The sequence below is a fragment of the Melanotaenia boesemani genome, chromosome 16 (assembly GCF_017639745.1).
Source record: "Melanotaenia boesemani isolate fMelBoe1 chromosome 16, fMelBoe1.pri, whole genome shotgun sequence".
NCBI lineage: Eukaryota > Metazoa > Chordata > Actinopteri > Atheriniformes > Melanotaeniidae > Melanotaenia > Melanotaenia boesemani.
In genome coordinates this window covers 19776059-19800251 of record NC_055697.1, presented here as the reverse complement: position 1 = coordinate 19800251, position 24193 = coordinate 19776059, and the positions used below count along the sequence as shown (strand labels likewise).

General features: G+C 38.8%; 1 protein-coding gene across 2 annotated transcripts in view; it reads right to left on the bottom strand.

Annotated features, from left to right (window-relative positions):
* col17a1b (collagen, type XVII, alpha 1b) overlaps positions 1 to 24193 on the bottom strand; it is a 25075-nt gene extending 882 nt beyond the window's left edge. The window contains exons 1-55 of one of the 2 annotated variants that reach the window (XM_042009724.1): positions 23868 to 24193; positions 22633 to 22685; positions 20298 to 20348; positions 20039 to 20146; positions 18972 to 19256; positions 18786 to 18842; positions 18643 to 18678; positions 18468 to 18518; positions 17219 to 17365; positions 16226 to 16762; positions 14788 to 14871; positions 14621 to 14683; positions 14357 to 14512; positions 13404 to 13496; positions 13283 to 13327; positions 12625 to 12768; positions 10477 to 11031; positions 10348 to 10398; positions 10229 to 10246; positions 10104 to 10130; positions 9936 to 9998; positions 9742 to 9846; positions 9580 to 9633; positions 8011 to 8046; positions 7864 to 7917; positions 7722 to 7757; positions 7602 to 7637; positions 7458 to 7511; positions 7029 to 7055; positions 6830 to 6901; positions 6714 to 6740; positions 6583 to 6618; positions 6471 to 6506; positions 6315 to 6395; positions 6158 to 6193; positions 5972 to 6061; positions 4498 to 4578; positions 4304 to 4354; positions 4163 to 4222; positions 4019 to 4078; positions 3910 to 3936; positions 3721 to 3771; positions 3548 to 3631; positions 3411 to 3449; positions 3173 to 3277; positions 2985 to 3104; positions 2777 to 2887; positions 2532 to 2666; positions 2338 to 2457; positions 2057 to 2236; positions 1103 to 1252; positions 759 to 1004; positions 394 to 558; positions 196 to 276; positions 24 to 107 (exon numbers count right to left, since the gene is read on the bottom strand). In XM_042009724.1, coding sequence (XP_041865658.1) covers positions 24 to 107; positions 196 to 276; positions 394 to 558; positions 759 to 1004; positions 1103 to 1252; positions 2057 to 2236; positions 2338 to 2457; positions 2532 to 2666; positions 2777 to 2887; positions 2985 to 3104; positions 3173 to 3277; positions 3411 to 3449; positions 3548 to 3631; positions 3721 to 3771; positions 3910 to 3936; positions 4019 to 4078; positions 4163 to 4222; positions 4304 to 4354; positions 4498 to 4578; positions 5972 to 6061; positions 6158 to 6193; positions 6315 to 6395; positions 6471 to 6506; positions 6583 to 6618; positions 6714 to 6740; positions 6830 to 6901; positions 7029 to 7055; positions 7458 to 7511; positions 7602 to 7637; positions 7722 to 7757; positions 7864 to 7917; positions 8011 to 8046; positions 9580 to 9633; positions 9742 to 9846; positions 9936 to 9998; positions 10104 to 10130; positions 10229 to 10246; positions 10348 to 10398; positions 10477 to 11031; positions 12625 to 12768; positions 13283 to 13327; positions 13404 to 13496; positions 14357 to 14512; positions 14621 to 14683; positions 14788 to 14871; positions 16226 to 16762; positions 17219 to 17365; positions 18468 to 18518; positions 18643 to 18678; positions 18786 to 18842; positions 18972 to 19256; positions 20039 to 20146; positions 20298 to 20348; positions 22633 to 22675 — 5344 coding nt within the window. In that variant the 5' untranslated portion in view covers positions 22676 to 22685; positions 23868 to 24193. The remainder of the gene's footprint in view (positions 1 to 23; positions 108 to 195; positions 277 to 393; positions 559 to 758; positions 1005 to 1102; positions 1253 to 2056; positions 2237 to 2337; positions 2458 to 2531; positions 2667 to 2776; positions 2888 to 2984; positions 3105 to 3172; positions 3278 to 3410; positions 3450 to 3547; positions 3632 to 3720; positions 3772 to 3909; positions 3937 to 4018; positions 4079 to 4162; positions 4223 to 4303; positions 4355 to 4497; positions 4579 to 5971; positions 6062 to 6157; positions 6194 to 6314; positions 6396 to 6470; positions 6507 to 6582; positions 6619 to 6713; positions 6741 to 6829; positions 6902 to 7028; positions 7056 to 7457; positions 7512 to 7601; positions 7638 to 7721; positions 7758 to 7863; positions 7918 to 8010; positions 8047 to 9579; positions 9634 to 9741; positions 9847 to 9935; positions 9999 to 10103; positions 10131 to 10228; positions 10247 to 10347; positions 10399 to 10476; positions 11032 to 12624; positions 12769 to 13282; positions 13328 to 13403; positions 13497 to 14356; positions 14513 to 14620; positions 14684 to 14787; positions 14872 to 16225; positions 16763 to 17218; positions 17366 to 18467; positions 18519 to 18642; positions 18679 to 18785; positions 18843 to 18971; positions 19257 to 20038; positions 20147 to 20297; positions 20349 to 22632; positions 22686 to 23867) is intronic. The other variant, XM_042009725.1, reaches the window with a different exon arrangement.

Below are 24193 nucleotides of genomic sequence, written 5' to 3'. Positions count from 1 at the left end.
TGATGTAACTTGACTGAAGTTACCTGCTTCCCTCGTCTGCACTCTATGTGGAATCTGGACAGTATATGCCCCTGGTATTCCAGGTAAACCTGGCTGTCCTGGATCGCCTGTAATAGAAATTTCTCAGCTTGTAAGTCCACTATAATGTTTTTTTTTATTAATATGTAGTATTTCATCAGCTCTGTTTAAATGTACCCTTATCTCCTTTGGGTCCTGGATACCCTCTCTCCCCCCTTGGTCCTGGGCCCCCTGGAGGGCCGGGGATGGTGCCATAAGCTGTGCAAAAATGAAACTTCAGTCAGTCCAGATAAAGCCACATTTCCCAGATATACAGGCTGGAAAATGTTTCAATTGTTGACAATGTGTGTGTGCAAAATAACAATATGTTCTTACTTCTAAAGAAGTCCATGAGATCGGTTGTGACATTGCCGTAGGACCCAATGACACGACTATAACCAGGTGGTCCGGGGGGACCAGGTGGGCCAGGAGGGCCTTGAATTGCTCGTACATTCATCCTCAAAGGACCTCCAACCATATACTCCTCCAGCAGGCCTTGATCTGTAGTTGGTAGAAAACATACTCAATTTATAGATCATACACATGGAGTTTGATCATTTTTGACAGATGGAGTTCTCTGATCCTTAACTTCATTCCTTTTATAGCTTCCATCTGAACACTAACTCAGTCAGTAGTGAATAAGAGAAATACTCGCCTTAACATCAAACAAGTTCCACATTTGTCAGCTGTTATCTACTTACTCTTGATATACTCTGTAACTTTCGTGGCAACGTTAGAGTAGTCCAGTGTCTCGGTTAGCTTGCTGACATCAATCTCTCTCTGCTGAGAGCCGTGGTGAGAGGTGCCCTGTGAATAGCCCTGGCCCTGTGAGTAGCTCTGGCTCTGTGCATAACCCTGGACATAACCTGGCTCTCCACGTTCTCCCTTCTGACCCCTTGGGCCTGGAGGTCCTGGTGGGCCCACAATGGCACGTCGAATACTGTCATCTGAAGGACAGAGGTGGCTGTTGATGTGGTTGTCTTGGTCATTTTTACACAGATTCTATACATTTATCACATCTGTGTCTGGGCTGCTAGGATCTTACTGCTCAGATACTCCTGAATTTCAGCATGAATGCTCTCACGAGGAAAGTTTCCTCTGTAAGAAGCTGTTGCTGTGTAACTGCCTGGTGCTCCCTGAGGACCTGGAGGGCCGGGAGGGCCTGGAAGTCCTGGAAGACCTCTGAACTCAGAACCTGAAAAAAAGTAGAACACCATGAGGAAACTATGTCGAGTTGAATATGTGTTCATGCAAGGAAACAGTAGAAATGATAAATTTGTGTTTATGCTTGCTGACATAAGATCTTTTTGACACAAGCCACCTGTACAAGAGGCAGCATGAGGCACATGCAGTGCAGAAGATCTTTGCACACACTGAGAAGCACCAATCCAAACATGTAGCATACCAAAATGATGAGGAGAAACTCTGCTAAAAGACTCCAAGCATTAGCATCCAAATGAAACAAATTAATCCAAATCCAAATTAAATCCCAAGCAAACAAATGGGAATGTAACAAAAAATGAGAACAGCACCGTCTACTAGAGCTTCTTCTAATTTCTCCACTTCAAACAAACCACACAATGTGTCACATGAAAAGCAGAGACTGCTGATTATAAAGATGGCTGCCTCATCACTGTTTGATAAAACTATATGTGCTAGCTTACATATATTTTAAATAAAGAAGTCTTTTCACTGAAAAGTTATGGTTTTTTTGTTTTGTTTTTTAAGGAGGAGATAACCATTTACATTTTCTAATGTGTTCTAGGTGAATTTACTCTGACACCGTAATACATATCTTGATTCCTACACATCTGTAGTAATCCCACATGTCTCAACTTTCTTTTAAGACCAAAGTTATACATAAAGCCCTTGTAGTTGTGAAGATATACATCTTTTATTTTGGGTATGTCATTTCAGACAGGAAGCAGAAAAATGGTCCTTGTGAGGAAGAAGTTAAAGCTCATGTTGATGTTCTCGAGGCATAAGTTGTTAGACTCACCCTGCAGGTAACGCTGAATATCCTCTAAACTGTAGCCACGACTTCCAGCCCCATACACAGTGGCAGTTGAGACTCCTGGTGGTCCCTGGGGGCCAGGAGGGCCCTGTAGGCCTTGCACACCTGGAGGACCAGGAGGACCATGCTGTACAGCAGAACTGACCCATGAGCGGAACTCTGGGTCTATGTGGATGAAGGCATAAGGAGGAGGAAGAGTGAGTTAGCAACATTTTGTAAACTGTCTCTGGTTTGTGTCTGCTTATGGGAAGATAAAATGATTTTACTTCTGATCAGCGCAGAATAGTCAATCGAAACGGTTGTTGAGCCGGAGCCTCCTACACCAGAAGATCCAGGAGGCCCAGGAGGACCCCGTGGCCCAGGTGGACCTCTAGCAATCCCTCTTTCTAAAAAATCACAATAAATGCACTGGTTGGAACCACTACCAGGATTACTGATTTATGCTGCCACCTGTTCCTACCATTCATGATGTTGAAGACATATGTGGCTACGTCCTCTATCCTGTAGCTGCTTGAAAATCCAACTGATGATCCTGGTGGTCCTGGTGGTCCTTGTGGGCCTGGTGGTCCTGACAAATATCTCCTTACATCATCTCCTGAACAGATCACATCAGAGACCCATCGTTTAGGTTGCTGCATCCAATGAGATCAATTTTAACCAAGCGTTTACAGACATTGTGGATGAGATCTATCTGACTGTACTTACTCTGGAGCATGGTGATGAGAGCATTGACTGTCAAGGATCCAGAGGCAGGTCCAGGAGGACCAGGTGGTCCTGGAGGACCCTGAACACCAAAGCTGAAGCCTGAATCTGAACCTAAAGTAACACAGCACGATTAAAGGTGGCTACCATCCACTAATAATGCCTCATTGCTGTGTATTAGTCACTTTTATTTGGTAATATAAATCCTTACGCCGCAGGTATGCTATAATACGAGCAGAGATGTCATCTATAGAGCCTGAGAAGGTTCCGGGGAGTCCTGGAGGCCCAGGTGGACCTGGAGGGCCTTGTATACCACTCTGTCTGAATCTGCCTGTGTGGAAGAAATATGCTAATAATCCATTCTACCATCCTGTTATCTCACTTCGGAAAAACTCTTACTCAGATAATCGGTCATGTACAGCTGCATCTCTCTGGAAGAAGAAAAGGAGCCCGGCTGACCAGGGGGGCCAGGAGGACCTGGAGGACCAGTGGGACCTTGGGTTACTAAGACAGAAACAGGAAGGATTTGCACATTAGGACACTGAGTGAACTGCTTTGACGTTTCCTGAAGAAAACACACTTGATTTTGTGTATAATATCTAAGAGTATTTAGAAGGATGGTTATGGTTTTGTATACCTCTTGAAGTCCCTGGGATTCCAGGAGCTCCAGTGTCCCCTTAAGGATGGAAAAATACAGTATCGTGTGCAGTAACTGTTATTAATCTAAAATACACATGAAAAAGCATCAAGATTTCTGTGTGTTATCAAGGTCACCTTTGGTCCCTTGTGGTCCTGGATGTCCAGGAGGTCCTGGCGGCCCTGGTGGTCCAGAGATGGCATTTCCTCCATATCTTAGCACTGCAAGAATAAATTTAAACTTAGGGTTAGTGTGTGTATCTCTGTAATATAACTGTACTGAAATGGATTTGATCAGATGAAGGCCTGACCTCCCTCAGAGCTTCCTGGAGTGCCAGGTGCACCTGCTGGTCCTGGTTCACCTGAAACAGTAATGAGAGTTACTGAAACTGCACAGATTCCAACACATCTGTTTTTAGTGTCATACTGTATATTAGTATCAAGCATGCTTGCTGAAAAGGTGCATGATTATAAATAAATAAGCAAAAAATTTAAAGCACCTTGGTATCCACGTGGTCCAGGAGAACCTAAAATACGGATGACAATGTCATGGTGAATCATGAAAGTTAAAGAGCAGCACATAGTGAGAGATTTACACAGTCTGATTACCTGTTGATCCTTTAGGCCCAGGAATCCCAGGAGGTCCAGGTGGTCCTTGATAAAATGTTCCTGTAAGGACAGAGCTGAGCTGAATTCATTTGTGTCACTAGATTCTGTAAAAGTTACTGCAAAACATTAAATTTTGGATCATACCAGAGCTGGATGAAAAGCCTGAGTCTCCTTTATCTCCTTTAGGTCCTGGTCTTCCATAACCTAAAGAACAAAAAGACAATGGATGAATTTGATCTAATAGCCGCACTCTGTGATTCACTCACCTCTGAAACAGATACTTGCCTGGCTGGCCCTGAGGTCCAGGTGGTCCTGGAGGTCCTTGTCTTGAATCACCTAAAACACAAGAAGAAGTAAGTTACACAATTTAAGATTATCAAACACTGTAGAGATTAATTGACAGATTTAGTCAAATAATCCCTAATCAATAATGAATTTGATTGATCACACTATAACAAAGCAGGTTGTGTCAAATTCACCTGGACGTCCAGGAAGCCCAGGTGGACCTGGTAGACCAGGAGGACCAGGCAGTCCTGATTGTGCACCAGTACCAACCTGTCCTAAAATAGAAAAAAAACAAATAACAGTAAGTATTGTTGTGTTTTTACAATTAAATGAGGGTATACTTGGTTGTCCTGTACGTTTAAGTGACTGAATGGGCTGCTAAACCAACACAGTACAGTTTTTTGTTTTTTTATAAAAATCCATTTGCAACCTAAAGCACTGGAATAGTAATAATAGTAATGAAGCAGAATAAATAAAAATTGGGATGACATCTGCATTCATAAAGCTAAATAAACAAAATCAGGAAATATAACTTTTAGCATCAAAGTAGAAATCAGTCATTCAGCAGCAGAACTTGGGCATCATCCTGCATTTAATATGTGTGTTCGCTACAGGGCAACAAAAGTGGTGCAGAAAAGAGAACCAAACCACATCTCTGTTAATGGAAAAACCTCAACAGTGTAAGTTCTGCAAACACGAGGTCACTGTGGCCACAAGGGGTTAGCTTAACCCTAAACCCATTAAATACCAGATAAAGGAAGCATATGGAGTGAGAAGAACACAAGAAAATAATAAAAAAAATAGTCAACAAACTACTGTACCAGTGTCAGTTAAACAGCAATGCATGTCCAAATGGTCATCCACACTGAACAGACTATAACGATAACTACAACACCAGTGACATATGGATGACATGAAGCATGCTCTTCTCACTTTGTGAAATCTTATGTGTAGTTCCTGTCAATTGTTAAGGAGGACATCAGTAAATAAACTTTGATACCTTTAAGATAGTTTTTGGCCCTATTTTATGTATGATTAATAGGTAACGACCGGGTGATTTCAGAGGAAAAACGCTTCCTGCATCATTTATCTCATAAAGTAAGATAGTCAAAGATAGTGAACATGGCATTCACAAGGCATTTTTTATTTCATGTATTCTTACTACAAAAATATATAAATAGAAACAAATTAATAATGTGAAGTAACCTTGGAGCCATTCATCTTTCAGTAACTTGGAGGAGATGATGTGATGCAGACTGTATTTAAACTCCTTTAAGCCCTTTGTCTATTTTTTGGGCCTCTGCTCAAAGATTACATACTCATGATGAAATGAGAATACCTCTGCAACCTCTAGGCCTTTCTGAATACTTTTAGAGTCATAAAAAGGGAAGTCGTTGTGCAACAAACTTCTCGGAAAGTGATTTCAACATCATTTGCAATTGTTGCTCTTATAGTTGATTCTGCCATTCACCTGAATTATAACACCTAAAACCATCTTTTTATTGTTACCTTTACAATTGTTGTTGCATTAGCTACCATGGGGTCACAGCATATCACTAAAGTTTAAATTCAGCTTTTCAGTTTAAGATGCTTTTCATTTAAAACAAACAATTATGCATTAAGTTCACTGTGCAACAGACTAAAAGAACAGCATCAAAATGTACTCACTTGCTGTGGACGAGGTTAGGGTCTCACTGGTTCTTACTGTTATTCCAGGTTCTCCTTGATCTCCCTTATATCCCCTGTCACCTTTAGGACCTGTGATTAAAAGCAAAACACATCTATCAGACTCTGAAAGCTACTGTTTGAAACTAAAAACCAGAATATAAGAGGAAAGAAAGCATGATGACTTACCAGATGGGCCAGGAAGACCAGCAGGGCCGATGGGACCTGCGGAGTTATTATTAATTAACAAAAAGTTAGAGACTTGTGTTAACGTATAGTGTTTATACTGTAGATATGATATGCAAAATGCTGAACACTTTACTGGAAAAGTTTTCAAGAGTCAGACCTGATAATCCTGGAGGTCCGGCAGGGCCGGGAGGACCAGCAGGCCCAGGTGGTCCTGGGATACCAACTGAAGCAGAGTCACCTGGGAAAAAAAAAAAAATTAACTCTTGTCTCATCATTGTTGCTTTAAAACATCAGCTCCACTGTTCTCCTTTACCTGCGTTGATGATTCTTCCTGCCTGGCCAGGTTCACCTGAAACACAAAAACACCAGTCAGAGACTGAGATCCATGATGAAACAGGAGGTCCACAAGCTGACAGCAAATGTACCTTTAACCCCAGGTTGACCTGGATTCCCTGGTATCCCTAAGAAGATAAAAGTACATGGTCAGGATGGAGAGCATTAAAGTACAGAACCAAAGATGGCAGTATACTTCAGTATGTGTTGTATCAGTAGCTACCTGGGGGTCCTTGAAGTCCAGGTGTTCCTAGAGACGAGCAGATGTTATGGATATATTTTTATTGTTCATCATATGATCATATTTAGATACCTTAAGATTAATAAAAAAGACTTTACCTGGAAGTCCAGCATCTCCAGGAGGTCCAGAAGGACCTCTGATTCCAGGAGGTCCGGGAAGTCCTCGGTCACCTGAGGGGCAAAAATAAAAACTAACTTTATCCTTTGTGTAAAACACTGATGAAAGAGAAGGTTTGTTTTTCACTACAGTAGTATTTTTTATAAAAGGCACCTGTATGGCCTTTTATGAGTTATTTACCTCTTGATCCTTCTTGTCCTGAAAGTCCTGATGACAGAAACCAGAAAATTGGTTATGTTGAATATAAATCCATGAGACAGTGACAGCCAAAAGCAGATTTACACCCAACTAGGGAGCAGCATGGATGTTACTTTATACAGCCAGAGGTATTTCAAGCATAGAATTCACATATAACATTAACTAATTCAGAAAATATATAAAAACATGACTGATGAAGTCATTATTTAAAAAAATTAATTAAGAAAATAGAATAAACTTCACTTTTTACTATAATTAAGCTCAGTCATGTCATATTAAAGGTATAGTTCAATATTTGGAGCAGTTTCTAAAAAACCACTGAAGGTTCGGTAAATAATCTAGCACAATGACATAATCTGAGATTTCATTAATGATTAACTATTTTTTTTTATAATTTATCCTTTGACTCACCCATGGATCCTTTCTCTCCAGCTGATCCTGGTAGACCTGGTAAACCAGGTTCACCTAAGAAGTGGGACATTGAGATTAGAAAACTGACAGATTGTACAGGTTAAAACGTTCCAGTCTGACATTTACAACTACTGCTAGATTTACCTTGTAGGCCTCTGGCACCTCTGTCACCAGTTTCACCTTAAATAAAATAAGAATATAGCTGGTTAGAAACATTCACTGACCCCACAAATCCAGCAAAAACCTGATGGAGATACAACAAACCTTTGAGTCCTTGAAATCCAGCAAGGCCCCGGTCACCTGCAGAGTGAAAAGACTGACTGTGAGCGACAAAACAAAATCTAAATATAATTTAACTGTGGTTTTAACCTCATTTTTTAGCATGCTAATGTTTGTGTAAAATTACCTTTAGCCCCAGGTATTCCTGCTTCGCCACGGAAACCCTGAGGACCTGGTTCACCTAACAAAACAGCAATCCGTGTAAAGAGCCACTTCAGCTTGTGGCACTAAACTTGAAATACCATGCTCTTCTAGATAAAAGAGAGTGACTAACCTTGTGGCCCAAGAAGCCCGGGGAGTCCCTGTGCACCTACACGCAAAAAGATTTTTTTTTTACAACATTTAGCTTCTGTGACAGTAAGCATAAAAGATAAAAAGAAACTTTGTTTCCAGAAAAGTTTGGAAAATTTCAAAACTGCAGTAAAAACTTGAATCTATATTAATCGCATCTATAGAGTCAATAGAAATGATTTTCAGTGTCGTTACTGATCAAATTGCTTTAATTCTTAATTGCAAACAAACTTAAAATATTGCACAATTAAACATTTTTAAAAAGTTTGGAGAGAGGCAAGAAAAGAAAATTTTGTAAAAATACAAGTGAAACTTTTCTGAAATGTTTAAATTAATTAAAGATTAATAGGTGATCAGTGAGGGTGTCGCAGCTGTGTATAAAAGGGTATAAAAGAAGCATCCACCAAAGGTTTTTTTATTAAAAGAAAAAGTTTTTCTTCCTTCAAAAAAACCACATCCTCACAACACAATTTACAAAAAAAATATATCAGTCCATATAGAAATACAAAATACAACCAGAAAACCATAACTTCTATACTGAACGCTAACTTTACACAAGGTATAGGTGCTAATATTTATCTTATCATTGCTTAACCACTTGTCAAGACAATTCAGTTTCCACTTGCTTGCTTAATAGTTCAGTAAGTAGCATCTTTTCAGAAAGCATTGGCAGGTGATCTCAAAATATGTATCTTCCCCTCAATGTGTGAATGAAGCAGCTTCCTTAATTAACTCCAAGAAAATTCTCTCATCATTCTGCAGAAACCATAACTTCATTTTCAAAATTGTCCCACCAACTAGAAGTCTGATCAGATCCTGTTTCAAAAGTTAGCACTGGTACTGTAGTGCTGTCCCTCCTGTTGTTAGATTAACAGTCACATGCATGCAATGAGAAGATCCAAAAACTCCACACAACAAGATTGTACAAGGATTTTTCAAACATCTTTACCTAAATTTTAGGGGACACAAACTGTGTTTGCATATAGTCAAAAAGCAGAAAGCAGAAAAAATGTACTTGTTAAAATACTTAAACTTTAAGCTGTGATTTTATTTATTTTTTTTTTTCTGGAAATGAGATTTGTAGATAAAACTGAGTTTGAAAAGTACCCTGAAAGGTTCAACAACATAACGCCTTGTAAATCCATTTTCTATATATAATAAATACAAATTTTTATTATAAAGTAAAGCCAGGTAATTGTGTGTGTTCACATTTAATTCTAATTCATTTAGGAGAATTTATTCATGTGCAAATGCACATGCATGAGAGTGATTTACCTAACCTTTAAGTGTCAGTCTAACAGAAGTTTCAGTCTAACAGAAGTTTTGGTTGTTGATATATCAGAGGAGCTGTGACTCAAAGCTGTTATAATCAAAAATAACGCAGAGAGGTAAAAACAGCGTTTTGTTCGCTTCTCAGTAACAGACTGTTTTCAGAAACTGACTCTCTACTGCCACCTAGTGCTTCTTTTGGTTTATGCAAGATGCAGTGACAAGCCTCCACTTTTAATTTGTTTTTCTGTTTAAATGGTTTATTTATCAACACTGATCCCACCTTTTTGTCCAGGGGGACCAGTAGAACCAGGAACACCATCTTCTCCCGGCGCACCTGCACAAAACAAAAACACGATATCCTGCAGTGAGACATTGTTTCTGTGATTGGATAAACATATTTCTCATCTGAAAGCTGTCTCTCTTCTATGACTGTGAGGCATACCTTTATCCCCTTTTAATCCAAATCCTGAAGGTCCTGGCTCACCTCTGGGCCCAGCTGGACCCTCTCTGCCCCTGGTACCTGGTTGCCCATCTATTCCATGTTCACCTGATTATACATTTACATACAGACACTCACTCACTGGACTTGAACTGAACGGCAGCATCATATAATCCAAACCGACACACTCTCTGTACCTTGACTTCCCTTCTGTCCTTTAGGACCCTCGGGACCAGCATGCCCAATCGCACCAGGTGGGCCTGAAGTCAAAGGTCATAGTCATAAAAAAAACATCCTGACATCACAGAACAGTACAAAGTAAAAATTAAAGTACTGTTGATTATTCAAGGAAAATTACTCCTAACCTGGAATTCCAGGGAAACCAGGTTCTCCTAAAAAATGGGAAACACATTAATACATCTGACTGTGACAAAAACAAAGAACAAAATCCCAACTGGACTTCTAATAATAAGTTACTCAGCTTCCTGACCTTTAGATCCAGAATCCCCTGAAAAGTAAAAAAAAAAAAAAAAGAGCTCATTTAACATGTTGAGACCTCGACAGGAAAAAAATGCAAATTTTAGGAAAAATGTAATGTTTTAACATCACCTTTAGGTCCAGGGAGTCCTCTCACTCCCCTCACTGAAGATGTTAGAAAATCTGAGACAGACAAGAGAAATTCAATAAAGTGTAATGTACTGAATGTTTATATATCTATATGTGTGGGTGTGTGTTTACCTAGGAAAGCCTGCGACTGCATTTCAGATATTAACATGTGGTGGATCGTCCTCTGAAGAGCAATACCATCTATGTATCTTCCACTCTCGCTGGTCCAGAGCGTGGTGCCACTACTGACACCACTACCACCAGAACTGGCAGAGCCGCCACTGAAGCTGGTGCCGGCTCCCAGAGAACCACCAGTACCACTGACACCTACAGTACCATTAACAACACCCATGCCACTGGAGGTGCCACTGGAAGCCCCACTGGAGGTGCCACTGGAAGCCCCACTGGAAGCCCCACTGGAGGTGCCACTGAAGGTGCCACTGGTACCACCAGTACCACCAGTACCACCAGCACCAGCAGCACCAGCAGCAATGCCAATTCGTGTTCTGGAGTCTGAGTCTCCACCTCCCAGGGTAAGTGTGGTGTCAGAATCGGTACCACCGCCGCCATACAAGTAGGAGTTGATGTCATTGGAGGAACCTGATAGTCGACTGACACGAGCAGAAGTAGCTGAGGCCTCAGATTCCAGAGTCGCCACTCGGTTCTTCAGTTTCCTCAGATCTTCAGCTAAAGAAAAAGATTCTTAATTTGTAACTTGACAAACCAAGACAGTATTCTCTGCAAGTTAAGAATGCAGCATCATGTATCTCCCACTGTAAAGTGATTTAGAATTTTAAATACTACTTGTTCATATCATCAAAACAGTAATATGGTCACAAGCAAAAAGTCAAAATTACTATAAAGAGTTAAATGGTCTGCTAATTTCTCCCATTCTTCTTTACTGGCTTGGCAGCCAAAAAAAAAAAAAATCTTTGAAGCCCTCCCTCTCATGTGAGCAGAAAAATTACTTGACTCCTCCATAAAGTTGTGTGGTCCCATGCAATAAATGAACAGTGAAATCTTTTCACACGTCTGCACAATAACTCACCAGACCAAACCACAAACTAAAAGAGGCACTGGTCTGTTTAGGTCCATGATCCATGATTGAACCACATGTGCCAGCCACATATGACCACAGTCCATTAGGATCAACACATACACCTTGTCCACATGCAGAACAAATTTCAGCAGCATCACAAACTGCATCACCACTGCTGCAAGATCTGAAACTGAAAGAACTATAAAGACTAAGAGGTTTGCTTCCGAATTTTGTTTTTTACATTCAAATATTCTGAATAGGAACTTCTGTACGATCACAGTCAGCGATCAAGTCTAAATATTTATATTTACTCCGTCCATCTAAACTAATCTGAGAGATAAGATCAATCTAACAGAATCTAACAGAAAAGTAATAAGAAAATATTTAGTTTACCTTTACAATATATGACTTTTGAGTCTTAAATTATCTTTGTCTTTATTTATTTATTTATTTATTTATTTTTTTTTGTAGCCGAAATGGAGAAATATGCTTGCTGCTTATGTGTTGCAGTGTTTGAAGCACATCTGTTAGGGGAAGGGGATGCAACAAAAAATATTCATTACCCCTGGTCATAAAGCAACTTAAAGACCAACAAGTTCTCAATCTGTTTTAAGTTATTTAATGTCCTTTGTCAACTGATAAAAGAAAAAAAACTATAAAATATATAGATTACTGAAGGTCATCAGATGATAAACTGATTCTGTAGGCAAATTAATATAATATGAAGAATCTGAGTAAAAAGTAACTTTCTCATATTTGGTTTCTGTGCTTGTGTGTGTGTGTGTTTGTGTGTGTGTTATTGCTAATCAGGTTTAACATTTAGCATTTTCATGTTTACATGTAAGTAAATATATACTCTAGATGCTTTTGCAAGTTCCTGTTGTCACATTTTATCAGGACAAAGACAGATCAACAACCTTCTGGAGAATCTGATGTCATCAAGCAAATATTTCCTAAGCTGCTCCACAGACAATGAATGCCAGACTTTATGGGACTGAAAGATTCCACAAAGATCAAATTTCCAGGGAGAGAATTAAATGTTTGTGCCTGGCTGTGCCGCACTGTGAAATAACAATGTTTACTTGCCTGTACAAGCTGAAACACAGTTCACTGGTCCAAAAAACAATCACTCCCTGACACCTCATGGTAGAGAACTGCTGACTCTAAAGACTGTTGAGGTGTTTTAGTTAGGGAGATATTTATACTACCCTGTTAAGTTAAAATCTATCAGCCAATCTTACCCAGTGCAATCAGACCAAACACGAGTCCCAGCAGGAGCAGGGAGAGGAGGAGCAGACCCAGCAGCCATTTCCACCAGGAGCAACACGCATCAGAGCAGCAGCAGAATCCTCCACCTCCAAAGACGCCACTGTCCCTGCGAATCTCTGAGGACAGAGAGAAGAGTTCCAGCTTACACTCCCTCACCAATAAATATTTTCCTCCACATACTTGTGGTTTCACTTTGTTTTTTGTTTGTTTTTTTACGGTTGATATGCATGTATCTTTTCTCAACTTATGACTGATTAAAAAGTGGATTAAAAAAAAAAATGTCTGGCCCAGTTTTGTATAGTTAAGGGTTCCAATACAATCTTGTTTTCTTTGCCCTAAATAAAGATTTGAAAAATATTAGTTTGCCTCTTCGAATAAAAAAATACCCTCATTATTTTTTTAATAATAAATACAAAAAATTAATTAATTAAAAAAAAAAATAAATAAATAAATACCCTCATTTTAAACAGTGGGATTAGAGAATTTGTGGTATTTTTTTACTATTATTTCTGCAACAAAAAAAAAAAGAAAGTTAATTAACTGTGATACTTAAAATATTTGCAAATTATTTCTTTCTTAATATATTGATCAGTTCAGCTCTAATCATAGTAAAAATGAGTTGAGAAGTACCTGCATAGGTGGCTTTGTCTTTCATTAAAACTCCAGTTGATCCATCTAATGAAGAAGCAGTTAAAGGTTACCAATTTCAAGTTATAAGCAAATTATTTTTAAACATGCTTTCAGTACTCACAGTAGGAGTTGCCAGTCTCTGTCTTCAAGGGGACGGTGTCAATATAGCTAGAAATAAGCTTCTCCTTTTTTATTGAATCTCCTGACAGTGAACCTGTTAAATCAGACATGCAGTCATTATTGCAATTTTATTTCTTGTTTAAAGTCCAGAAATGAAAGCAAACACTAATCCATTAGCATGAACAGAAAAAATTAAGCAAATGTTAAAAAAAGACACACACACACACACACACACAAAGAACAAACAAAACAAACAAAAACAATCCAGGAGGCCAAAATTGTGGACGAAACATTAACAGTTAACTCATACATGAGAGAAACTGAATAAAAATATCTGGTATTTTGGGATCCAAAAGTTGGTGTGAGGGTCCAATCAAACAGTCAGTTTTTGCTTTGGATTATTCCTGGCTGGAAGAAATAATCTAGGAGTATCTAAGTAGCAACAATCATCTCAGGAAGTTTCCATGATCTCAGGAAAGGAATTTCAGTGTTTCCTTTATTGTCTCTCATAGCAAAGGAAACAGTGGAACATCCTTTTTAAAGAGATTCCTAATTCCTAGCAGCTGCAACTTGTGACGCTTAGTTATATACAAGCCTTGATAATGAGGTGCTCGTCTGTATTATAGCAAAGTAATGTTTAATATATCTTATTACTAATGTGATACAACTGAGCTAGCCTTAGTTTAACATTGTAAAAAGATTGCATTTGATGCAAACCAATGTCACATTGAAGTGTAAAACTAGTCTGATTCTCGTTGCAGCACAGACTTCGTTAAGAATCTTTCCTACAATCTGTTCTTAACCTCATCATATTTTCCAACAATGTCAAGGGAAAGAGCTTTGGAAAAGTCAAGAGCAGGTATTATTCTTGACTATTCGGTTGTTGATGAAGCATCAGCAGACAAGAGAAACTTTGATGTTTGACCAGAAGGGGGCAGAAAGTTTCTCTCTCACCTCCTACAAGAGCACCGCTGCTACTGGTGAACTGCTTCCCACTGTCTTTGGCCAAAATGAGAGTTTCTGTGTCCTTCTTGGCTTGAACATTCTCCTTTTCAGAGACCATAAACTTATAGTCTCTCTTATAAGCATCATCAGTTTGGGATCTAGTGGCTGACAGGAAAAAATGCAATCAGGAGGTAATTTGATGTTTGTTTTTAGACATTTGTTTTACAACCTTTTATTGGGAAAAAAAGGAAAATGAGACTGCTCCAGACTTACTTGCAGAGACTCCAGTGCTGATAACACCTGTCCCATTTGAGACATTTTTCTGAACACCATAACCTGTAAATGACAATAATAATAAAAAAAAAATTCCAAATAAATAAGCTGTTTTGAAATGTTGTAGCATGAAAAGCATTTGATACTGTCCAGACTTGCTGTCGCACCTCCAAGGCTGGCATTTATGTTGGCGCCACTGGTGGTGAGAACACCGCTAGAGGTGGGTGCCAGATTATTCTGAAAGCCATAAACTGTAAACAGAGACACAGGTATTTAATTACTTAACATAAAGTCATTTACATAAAAATAAAAAGAATGTTTGTTTTCAACAAGAACAAAAAAAAGAGAAGACAGGATAAAAACAAGAGAAACAGTAAAAAAAAAAACATATTCAGGGTATGGACATTCTAAGGTGGAAAAATAAACTGAGTGTTTTGGATAAAATTAAAATAACATTTTTAATTCTAGAGGGAAAAAAACTGCTAAGAAATATAAAAAGTAAACTTTTCTTGATCTTTTTGTATGTTTCACCAATCCAACAATATTTTAGCAAAACATTTAGATGTTGTAGTGTAATTGTTTTAGAAAAATTAAGTACTTCATTTTTGTGGTTTAACTGTGTTTTTCTCAAAACACACAGAAACATCAAAAAGCAAAATAATCCAAAGTATTTAATGTCATATTTAAAACCTTTAAATCATTGCATCTGCACCACAGGAATGCCTCCAGTGCACAGTGTTATGTGTTGATATGTTACAACAAACCTGGTGTCCTATTTTACTCTAATTAAATAAGGATAAAAACATTATTTAAAGGTCCCATATTCTGCAAAATTCACCTTCTAAAGGTTTTCATATGTGTCTTCATAGCCTGTGTATGAGGCCCAAAAATTCTGTCTCCTCTCTCACTTGTTTGCTCCACTTTTTAGCAACTGTGTGCTCAAACTGGTGAGTCTGAGATCTTTCCCTTTGTGACCCCATGAAGGAAAATAACCACTCCCTGGTAGTGGATACTGTCATTGACCCGCCCACCCGGCTAGCTGAGCCTGCCCTCTAAAATCACCGAATGGGTGCCAGCAAAAGCCAGATCCTCTCCCAGAGAAGGGATGTGGACAGACACGACTCATGAACATTTAAAGGTTCAGACAGAAACAGTCCGTTTTCAGTAGAGCTCACTAGAGCCACATTTAGAATGGCTGCAATTAAAGACCAAGAGGGAATTTAGGGTAATACACTTTGAAAACAATGTTGTTCAACCTCTGACACCCATATAAAATTGTTAAAAATATGTATAATATGGGACTTTTAAGGCTAAAGGTAAAAGGTGGAAATGAATGGCTTTGTCAGACAAACATTGAGAGATGTTCAATTGGTGGTGAAAAACCCTTATTCTTTTTTTTTTACATTTCCATCATTATTGAATGTATTTTAATATTAAGATCTCAGCTTATTTACTTGGTTACTGCATGTTTCTGTCACTCCTATTCTATATCAGTAAAATTCTGATCTGGTAATGTCTTCATTTTGACTTGTTTTCATTTATTTATATGAATCTCATATGTTTTGTATTGTATATTGTAGATTATTCAGAGATGTCTGGTCTCACCTGACAGGGATGTGGGAGTGAGCGGCGAGGAGCCTCCAGGCATGTTGTTGGTGCCGACCTGGCTGGCCTGGTAGGTGTAGCTGCTGCTGTTGCCAGCGACAGCCGTTGTGGAGGAGGAGGGCAGTGTGGAGGTGGGCCATGGGAAAGCAGGAAATGCAGAGTCCAGTGTGTCATATTGGCCTGATCTCACACTGGTAGCATACTGGCTTGACTTTAGACCAGTATCATATTGCCCTGATTTGAGACTTACATCATAGTGTCCTGATTTCAGACCAGTGTCATAATGACTTGATTTCAGACTGCCATCATATTGACCTGATTTCAGACTGCCATCATATTGACCTGATTTCAGACTGCCATCATACTGGCTTGATTTAACACCAGTATCATACTGGCCTGAAATTACCGTGATATCATATTGGCCTGTTTGGACACCAGTATCACGGTGCCCAGTCGTCAGACTTGTATCATACAGACCAGATATGTCAATGGTGTTGAACCCGCCTGATCGACCACTAGAGCCAAATAAAGTTGATGCTGTTGGTGATAAAAGACACAAAAATAGAGATCAATAAAACAACCATTGATTCATTTGTTGTTTCTGATATATACTGTATTTATTTGAATTAATAATCTGTTCTTATGATGACAAAATCCCTAAAGAAGGTCATTCAGCAACAATGATAATTAATAATGTTCATTTTATTCAAACAGCCAAAAATTTATAATAATAAAATATTAAATTTTCTCTCATCTCATTAATTGTTTTTCATTGTGAATTCAGATTCTGGATATATTGTGGATATTGTTCTGATTTCTAAAAATGTTTCTTAAATCACTTCCAGTAAAAGTATGTCACAGAACCAGATGTTTAGCAATGGCAGTGCAACACATGGGAATAATCTGAGACCACATGGAACCATCTGGGAAGGAGACAAAGTGTCTATGAATGTACAGTATGCTGAAATATGTCAGTTTAGTAACAGAATATACCTGACTGAGTGCCCACTGAGATGGTCTTGGTTTCTACGCTGGCCTTTTTAGGGACAGGCAGGGTGGTGGAGGCACTTGAGGAGCGAGTGGGGCTGACACTGCTGGAGCGTTCCTTCAGCAGCTTCTTCACATCATCCAATTCTGCCCCTGCAAAAACCAGCCAAGCAATGTTCACCAAACTCATGTAACTGAGAGCAACATGAAGAAAAACATGTAACACAAATTAGAACTGTGTTGCAATGCAAATGTGCAAAGATTTTTCAGGATCATTCCTTAAAATATTACAACATAGAAGCTAAATCTGCCTGAAACAAGCACTGAAAAAATAAGTGTTTTAGTGGTAACTCAGCTCTTCTGTCAGTTAGTTGTCCATCAATATTCATATTGAACTTAATCTCACACCATTCAATTTGAAAACAATTTAAATGGATGATTTAAAAAAAAATAAATCTAAGTAATTAAAGGTCATTACAAGAGTCAAAGCTATAATGGCTGTTATGTATTTCTTGTGTTCATTTCCTTTTTGATTGTTTCTTTTTTACTTTTGGATTTAAAATATCCATCTATCTATCTATCTATCTATCTATCTATCTATCTATCTATCTATCTATCTATCTATCTATCTATCTATCTATCTATCTATCTATCTATCTATCTATCTATCTATATTAATTTTTTGTCTGTTTGAAGGAAAGCATGTCTTCTACCAATCCAAAACAATGCAACATTCCAGTCTGAACCTAATTTAGTGGGGGTTTTGCAGAAACTGTTACATAAACTGGATTAAGTAACAGTAGTTCCTGTGTTGAATCAGCAGGGGGAGCAATAAGCAACTGTTCAACTTTGCCATTTTGCTACAAAAACAGAAGTGACTCATGTGTGCCATTGCTGGCACCACTAATCTACCCTTTAACTTGTTCCCCACATGGCTTCAGTGCAGATAGTAGCCTGATTGTCTGTTTAAACCTCGCCCTTTTTGTTTTGCTGATATATGGCTTCTGTTAAAGAAACTATCCAGCAGCACATGTGTTACTAATTGAAATTTCATGGAATGTGAGAGGTGGAATGGGGCTTGTCATAGAGTTTTGAGCCAAAGCATTTGACAGCAATATATTTTTAAAAACACATGTCCAGTAAGAAAATCCTCCAAAATCTTTGTAGTTCTTTGAATGAACACTCAAAAACATTTGCTGCATTATGAGTTATAGCGTAACAACAGCAAAAGGATCAGAGTCTCCAGTGGTCTTACATCTTCCGGCAGTGGGGGAGGCACTTTGTAATCTGACTCTGATCTCACTCTCTGGAAAAAAAATCACAGCACACAATGGACAAAGGAATCTGATTTAATAAAAAACATAAGCCAGGACAGTTCAGTTTGATGGTGCAGAAATAGGGAGGAAAGGACCAGAACAATTATTCAATACCTCTGCTTTCGCTCCTCCCTCTTGAGGTGCTGGAGCCTGGAGGGAAAGCAGAAAAGGAAAAGAGAAACATGAACAAACTCATCGTCAAGGTGAAGAAGGGGAGATTTTGATAAAGCATCTTATATACAGCTGTTCTCACTCACAGTAGTTTCCATAATCTTTGCGTGTAAGTTCTGGTGAGGAATTAGCACTGGAACTTCCTAGAAGAAAAAACAATAGTTGACTAGAAATATAAACAACACCCTTGAGTGCCAGTTTCCTTCACTTTTTCAAGGTTTTCTTTCAGGCACCTTAGATGCCAAGTGCTTGTTTTATTAGCAGGATCTCACCATCGTAACCTCCGGAGCGGCTGGATATGGTCTTCCTCTCCCGGAAAGCTGGCGACAGGCCTCCTGATAAGCCAGCAGTCTGCCCTCTCCTGGCACCGCTTGAGCTGGACCGTACCTTTGATACAGAGCTCACAAGATAACTTCCCCCGCCGCTTCCTCCTCCCCCGCTTCCATACCCCTCTCCATCTATGTAGCTCCCCCCACCCTCGCCTCCTCCTGAGGAGTCTCCACCCAGATAGATCCCCGAGGAGGAGCTGTAGCCACTGGCGTTCACACCTGTAGAGACTGGAGGTGCGATGCAAATGCAAAAACAAAAGAAGAATATATTTTTATTAAACTCAGCCAGGTTTTGGGTGTAGTTACTAAGTACTTTTATGCAGGTGCAGATCTGACAGGGACTTTTGTAACATAAAGATTTCCAACTACTAAAACTACTATTAAGTTGCAAACTTTACTCTATTATTAATTGTATATTTAACCCCCAGACAAACATAAATAAGCTCACAAATGTGTCAGCAGCTAAATTTCTAAACTAAATTTTGAATAGTCAAATTTTAATTTCTGATGTTGACATTTTAATATAAAAACTTGCTAACTCAATTAATTTTTCTAATTTCTAATATTAATGCATGTTGATATATTTGATATGTATGATTGATTTTATTTTTCACTTAGATGTTGTGGACAAAAATATAGAAATGAAATAAAAAGATTATAGTGTAGCAATGTACAAAAACCTTGGTTTGCACTCTCACTTCATTTCTAGCACCTCAACAAGATACCACAGTGGCATGTTGCGTAAACTCCAAAGCATCAGATATAATCCAGAATACATTCACAGCATCTGACTCAACTTGTAATGGATTATCTTTATAATGTAATATCACTCCCTTAAAATACTTTCTCTGCTGCTGCCTGGAAGAGTCTATAAACTTCTCTGATGCACACACCCAGAAATTCTCCATTCTACAGGGGGTTAAAAATAGGCTATAACATCCCCAAAACCCTATAACAAGACAAACCCACAACTTCCCACTTTTGGCTGGGGAGTGGAAAAATGCTCTTACTTGAAGAGAAGTAAGTTCCACTGCTGTTCTGGGTTAAGACATTCTTCTCCAAGCCCAGCCCTCCACCACTGCTGGACATATTCCTGTGAGTTGATCCACTGGTTCCCTCTAGCAACCAGAAGACACATAGCAAAACAAGGAGAAGCTGTTACTCATCGGGTACTTCCTTTAAAGCTGGTCTGCTATAATTATTGTATTATGTTTTTGGTTTACACTAACAACAATTAGGACAATCATGGCTGAGAAGAAAGAGACTCACTTGGTGGGAGAGAAGTCAGTCTGGTTGTGGACGTTATAGTTTCTGTCACAACTGATAAAAGACAGAGAGGTATTACTGTGTGCTTTATGTTTACATTAATTTCTGTATCATCCTACCTTACTTAGAAATGTTTTATTTGAAAATCCTCTGAATCATTTTTACCTGTCAAGATTTGAATTAATGCCCCACAGTTTGCTCTGCCTCAGCAGAAAAGTCATTACCACTTACTAAGAAAGTTGTTTCATGCGATAACTATGACGACATGTGATTCAACGGTGTGTTAAGGATCCTTTATAGGACACAGAGATCAGTGTTTGCAGTGTCTGGTTGGTGTTTAATCTCCTCCAACTGGAAGGCCCTCTAATGATCCATCTCTTCTCCTTCATGTCAAGTTTATCCGTTTATTAGAAATCTATGACGGCATATTTATGAAGATAGACATCAACCCTTTAATGGCTTCTTTCACTGTCAGAAAAAATTAAGTGTCTCATAAATGACTTATTATCATTGTTCAATGCAAACTTAATGTCTGACAGAATCAAAAATAGGCTCGTTATTTAGATGACACAGTTATTGTTATCACAAGGCAAAAGCGTGAAATGACAGCTCAGTCGCCCCCATGCATTGTTTAGAAAAGTTAGTATAAGCTAATCTTCATGCAAAGTTTGGACCATATTCTTTTCTCATTTCTCACTCCAATCAAAACTACCTCCCCATCTGGCCCATCAGGTGGTGGGTGTCATACTTTGCACAAAGAGGTTGCAAGAGTCTGCATGACTCAAAAGCTGTCATCAGTATGTGTGGCTCTGTGGAGACCCCCAAGTTCCCAGCATTTCACTGTGGCTGCTGGGATTTTATTTACTGCAGACATGAAGTCTAACATTTTCTGTAGATGCAGATATATTGTGAAACCTGTCCTTGAAGAAGACTCCAAATGGGAGATATACAGCACACAAACAGCATTATGTATCCACTGCCCACACTTGTTGATGTGCACATGCACAACAGAGTAAATTTAGACCATATATCTCTTGATAAATATGGGCAGAAAGATTAAGGAAATTCATGATATAAAGTTTATGGCTGCAGATAATTGATACAAACACCCCTTTTTGTACCAGGTGGCATCTTGTCCACCTGCACCCGGTTGAATTTTACTGACTGCTGTTATAGATTATATACATTCCATTTCTATTTCATGCTGTCTCCTCACTGATGTCCTCCTCCTTCTGCTCATCTGCTCTCCAGCCTTTTAGGGATTTCTGTCTGTTTCAGATTCAAGGCTAAACCTCATCATGCATCTGCTGTTCCTGTTCTTTGATTCTAGAAAAGCTCCTAACAAAGTCTGACTGTATTCAGTACAAACGAAGGAACTTAAAACTTACAGTACCAGTCAAGAGTTTGGACACACTTTCCCATTAAATCCATCTGGTAAATGTGTCCAAACTTTGACTGGTGCTGTATATATATTATCCTTGACTGGTTTTGTCTTCCTTTTAAAGCATATTGTAACTACTGGTTTGAGATAGCTGAATAAATAACATTGACTAGCTTTCTTTTAGAGGTGGCACATAAAACAAGCAGGCTGAGAGGCTGATTATATGTTTCTCACAGCAAGCATGAAATAATCAGGCTTTGCTCGACCACTTCATCTATCGCTGTGGTAGGAGTCTTTAGAGTTAATTTAGGCCTATGAGGGCTGCAGTATTGCAGGTTTTAAATGTTTTCCTGCTCCAAAACACCTGACTCAAATTAAATGGATCCAACAGCATATGAAGTTCTGCACAATGACTCATTAATTTGAGTGAGATATGTTGGAGCAGGGAAACCCTGAAAACCTGCAGGACTGGGGCCCTTGAGGGACCAAATTAAGTAGCCCTGGTGAGCTGCTTTAACTTTGCTACTGGATTCTCAGGGAATACGCACAGGATGACTTACACACTGTGAGGTGGAAACTGAGACACTGAAAGCATGCATATTAGTAAGACCCCCAAAACAGAGACAAAACCACCACCAAGGTAATAGACTTATAATTTTTCCAAGTAAACAAAATATGTTTTATACTATATAATGTTACAGATTTATATCTTATTTTTTAATATCCAAACACAGACATTATTTTAGACAGCACTCCTTAAAGATAAATTCACCAAAGATGTTTCAGCGGTAACCCTCTGTTTTAGTTAGAGCTTAACTGTCTGCATCTGTACAAATCTGAAACACTTTTTCCGCCCTTCTTTTTTTTTTGTTGTTGTAATTTTGGTGTCCAAATCCTCTGTGGTGTCTTTGTCTATCTGCAATTTGAAAACTCTACAAAGAACTCAAAAGATCTCACCCTTTTCTCCTGAGAAATCCATGTGTCTTGTTAACTCGTCCATCCCATCTTATCTGGTGAGATGATGATGAAAAAGTGTTTAAAAATGGTCATGCATATTCTGCGTCAGCTGTTTGTACTTCAACTGTGAAAAATGCGCATTTTAAAACTGTTTGATGGGGAACAAGCAAAAAGTTGTGTCTAAATTATTTGGGGTTAAGGACAGAGCTTCTTGTTTACGGTGCTAAATTAAAAATTCTTCCCACTTAATACAAAAAAATGCACCACATCAGTCACATGATCATATTTTATAGACCACAGTCTAATACTGAAGTGCATCTTCCCTTCAACATTAGCCTCTAGTGACATTTTTTATGAGTTTTCCATCAACAGGCCTTGCTATCTCCAAGTAACTTTCCAACACATTTAACTTTCCAGTCAACAATTCAGACCACAATAAAGCTCTAAAGGATGATCTATAGAGGTCAGCAGACTTTGTGTTTTCTTTTTGTGCCCTTTGGAGATCAAAATAACAAAAGGACAAAAGGCGACACAGCTCTGAAAAGATCACACTCTCACCACACCCTGCCAGGAAGGACTTTTATCAGCTTATACTTCAACTAGTCCATTTAACATTTAGAAATAACAGAGCCGAGATAGTATTCCTTGTTCTGTATGATACTTTTAGATCTAAATATTATTTTTACTCTTCAGTTGTGAGAGAAGTAAAAGTGAAAACTAATATTCTCCAGTAAATTAACCACTTCTTATCATCTCATTAAGGCTTCTATAAAGTGAACCTTCCTGTTATAGCCTGTAACTGATCTCAACTGCATCAAGGGTTGATGACAAATAAAGCCACATGTATCCCTGCAGTATATTTAGATGGATGTAAATAGCACAGCAAAAGTAGGTGTAAAACTACCCAGAGAAAAATGATCCCAAGAAAACCCCTGCTGGATTTTACAGACAAGCTGAGAAACATTCGTAGAAGATGAATGCAGTGAACTTTAAAGCGATTCCATACTAAACCAACTTGGCAGCCCATCACCAAACCCAGAGCGCAGAGATGCATCAGCCAGGTGTGAAGAAACACCCGCAACATCCAGCAAATAACTTTCACCAAAAAACAGAGAGAAAAGAAACATACAAACAAACAAAAAAAACAAACAAAACAAACAAAAAAAAAGCAATGAAAAGGTCGCCACGTTGTTCCAAAACTGGGCAGGTTATATTGTTTTTTAAAAAAAAAATACCTTCAGTCAGCTCGAGCAACTATCAATCAAATTCTTCTTTGGGATGGAGCGACTGCTTCAGCGATGGAACGATGCGGTATGTGAGGCTGATGCGCTGAGCGTGCAGGGGGATGTTCTCCTAAGTCGCTGGTTCTTTTGTGTCTTTTCGCTCAACTTTCCCAAGCGAGTCAAAACAGAGATTTGGGCTCCGGTCCCAGCCGCGCCCATCAGAGCTGCAACTTGGCAGGCAGGTGTGGCAGACGGGAAGAAAAGACGAATATAAAAAAGAAGGCAGCCTGAAGGAATCAGTTAAGTTGACATTCACAGCCCTGCAGGCACAGATAGTC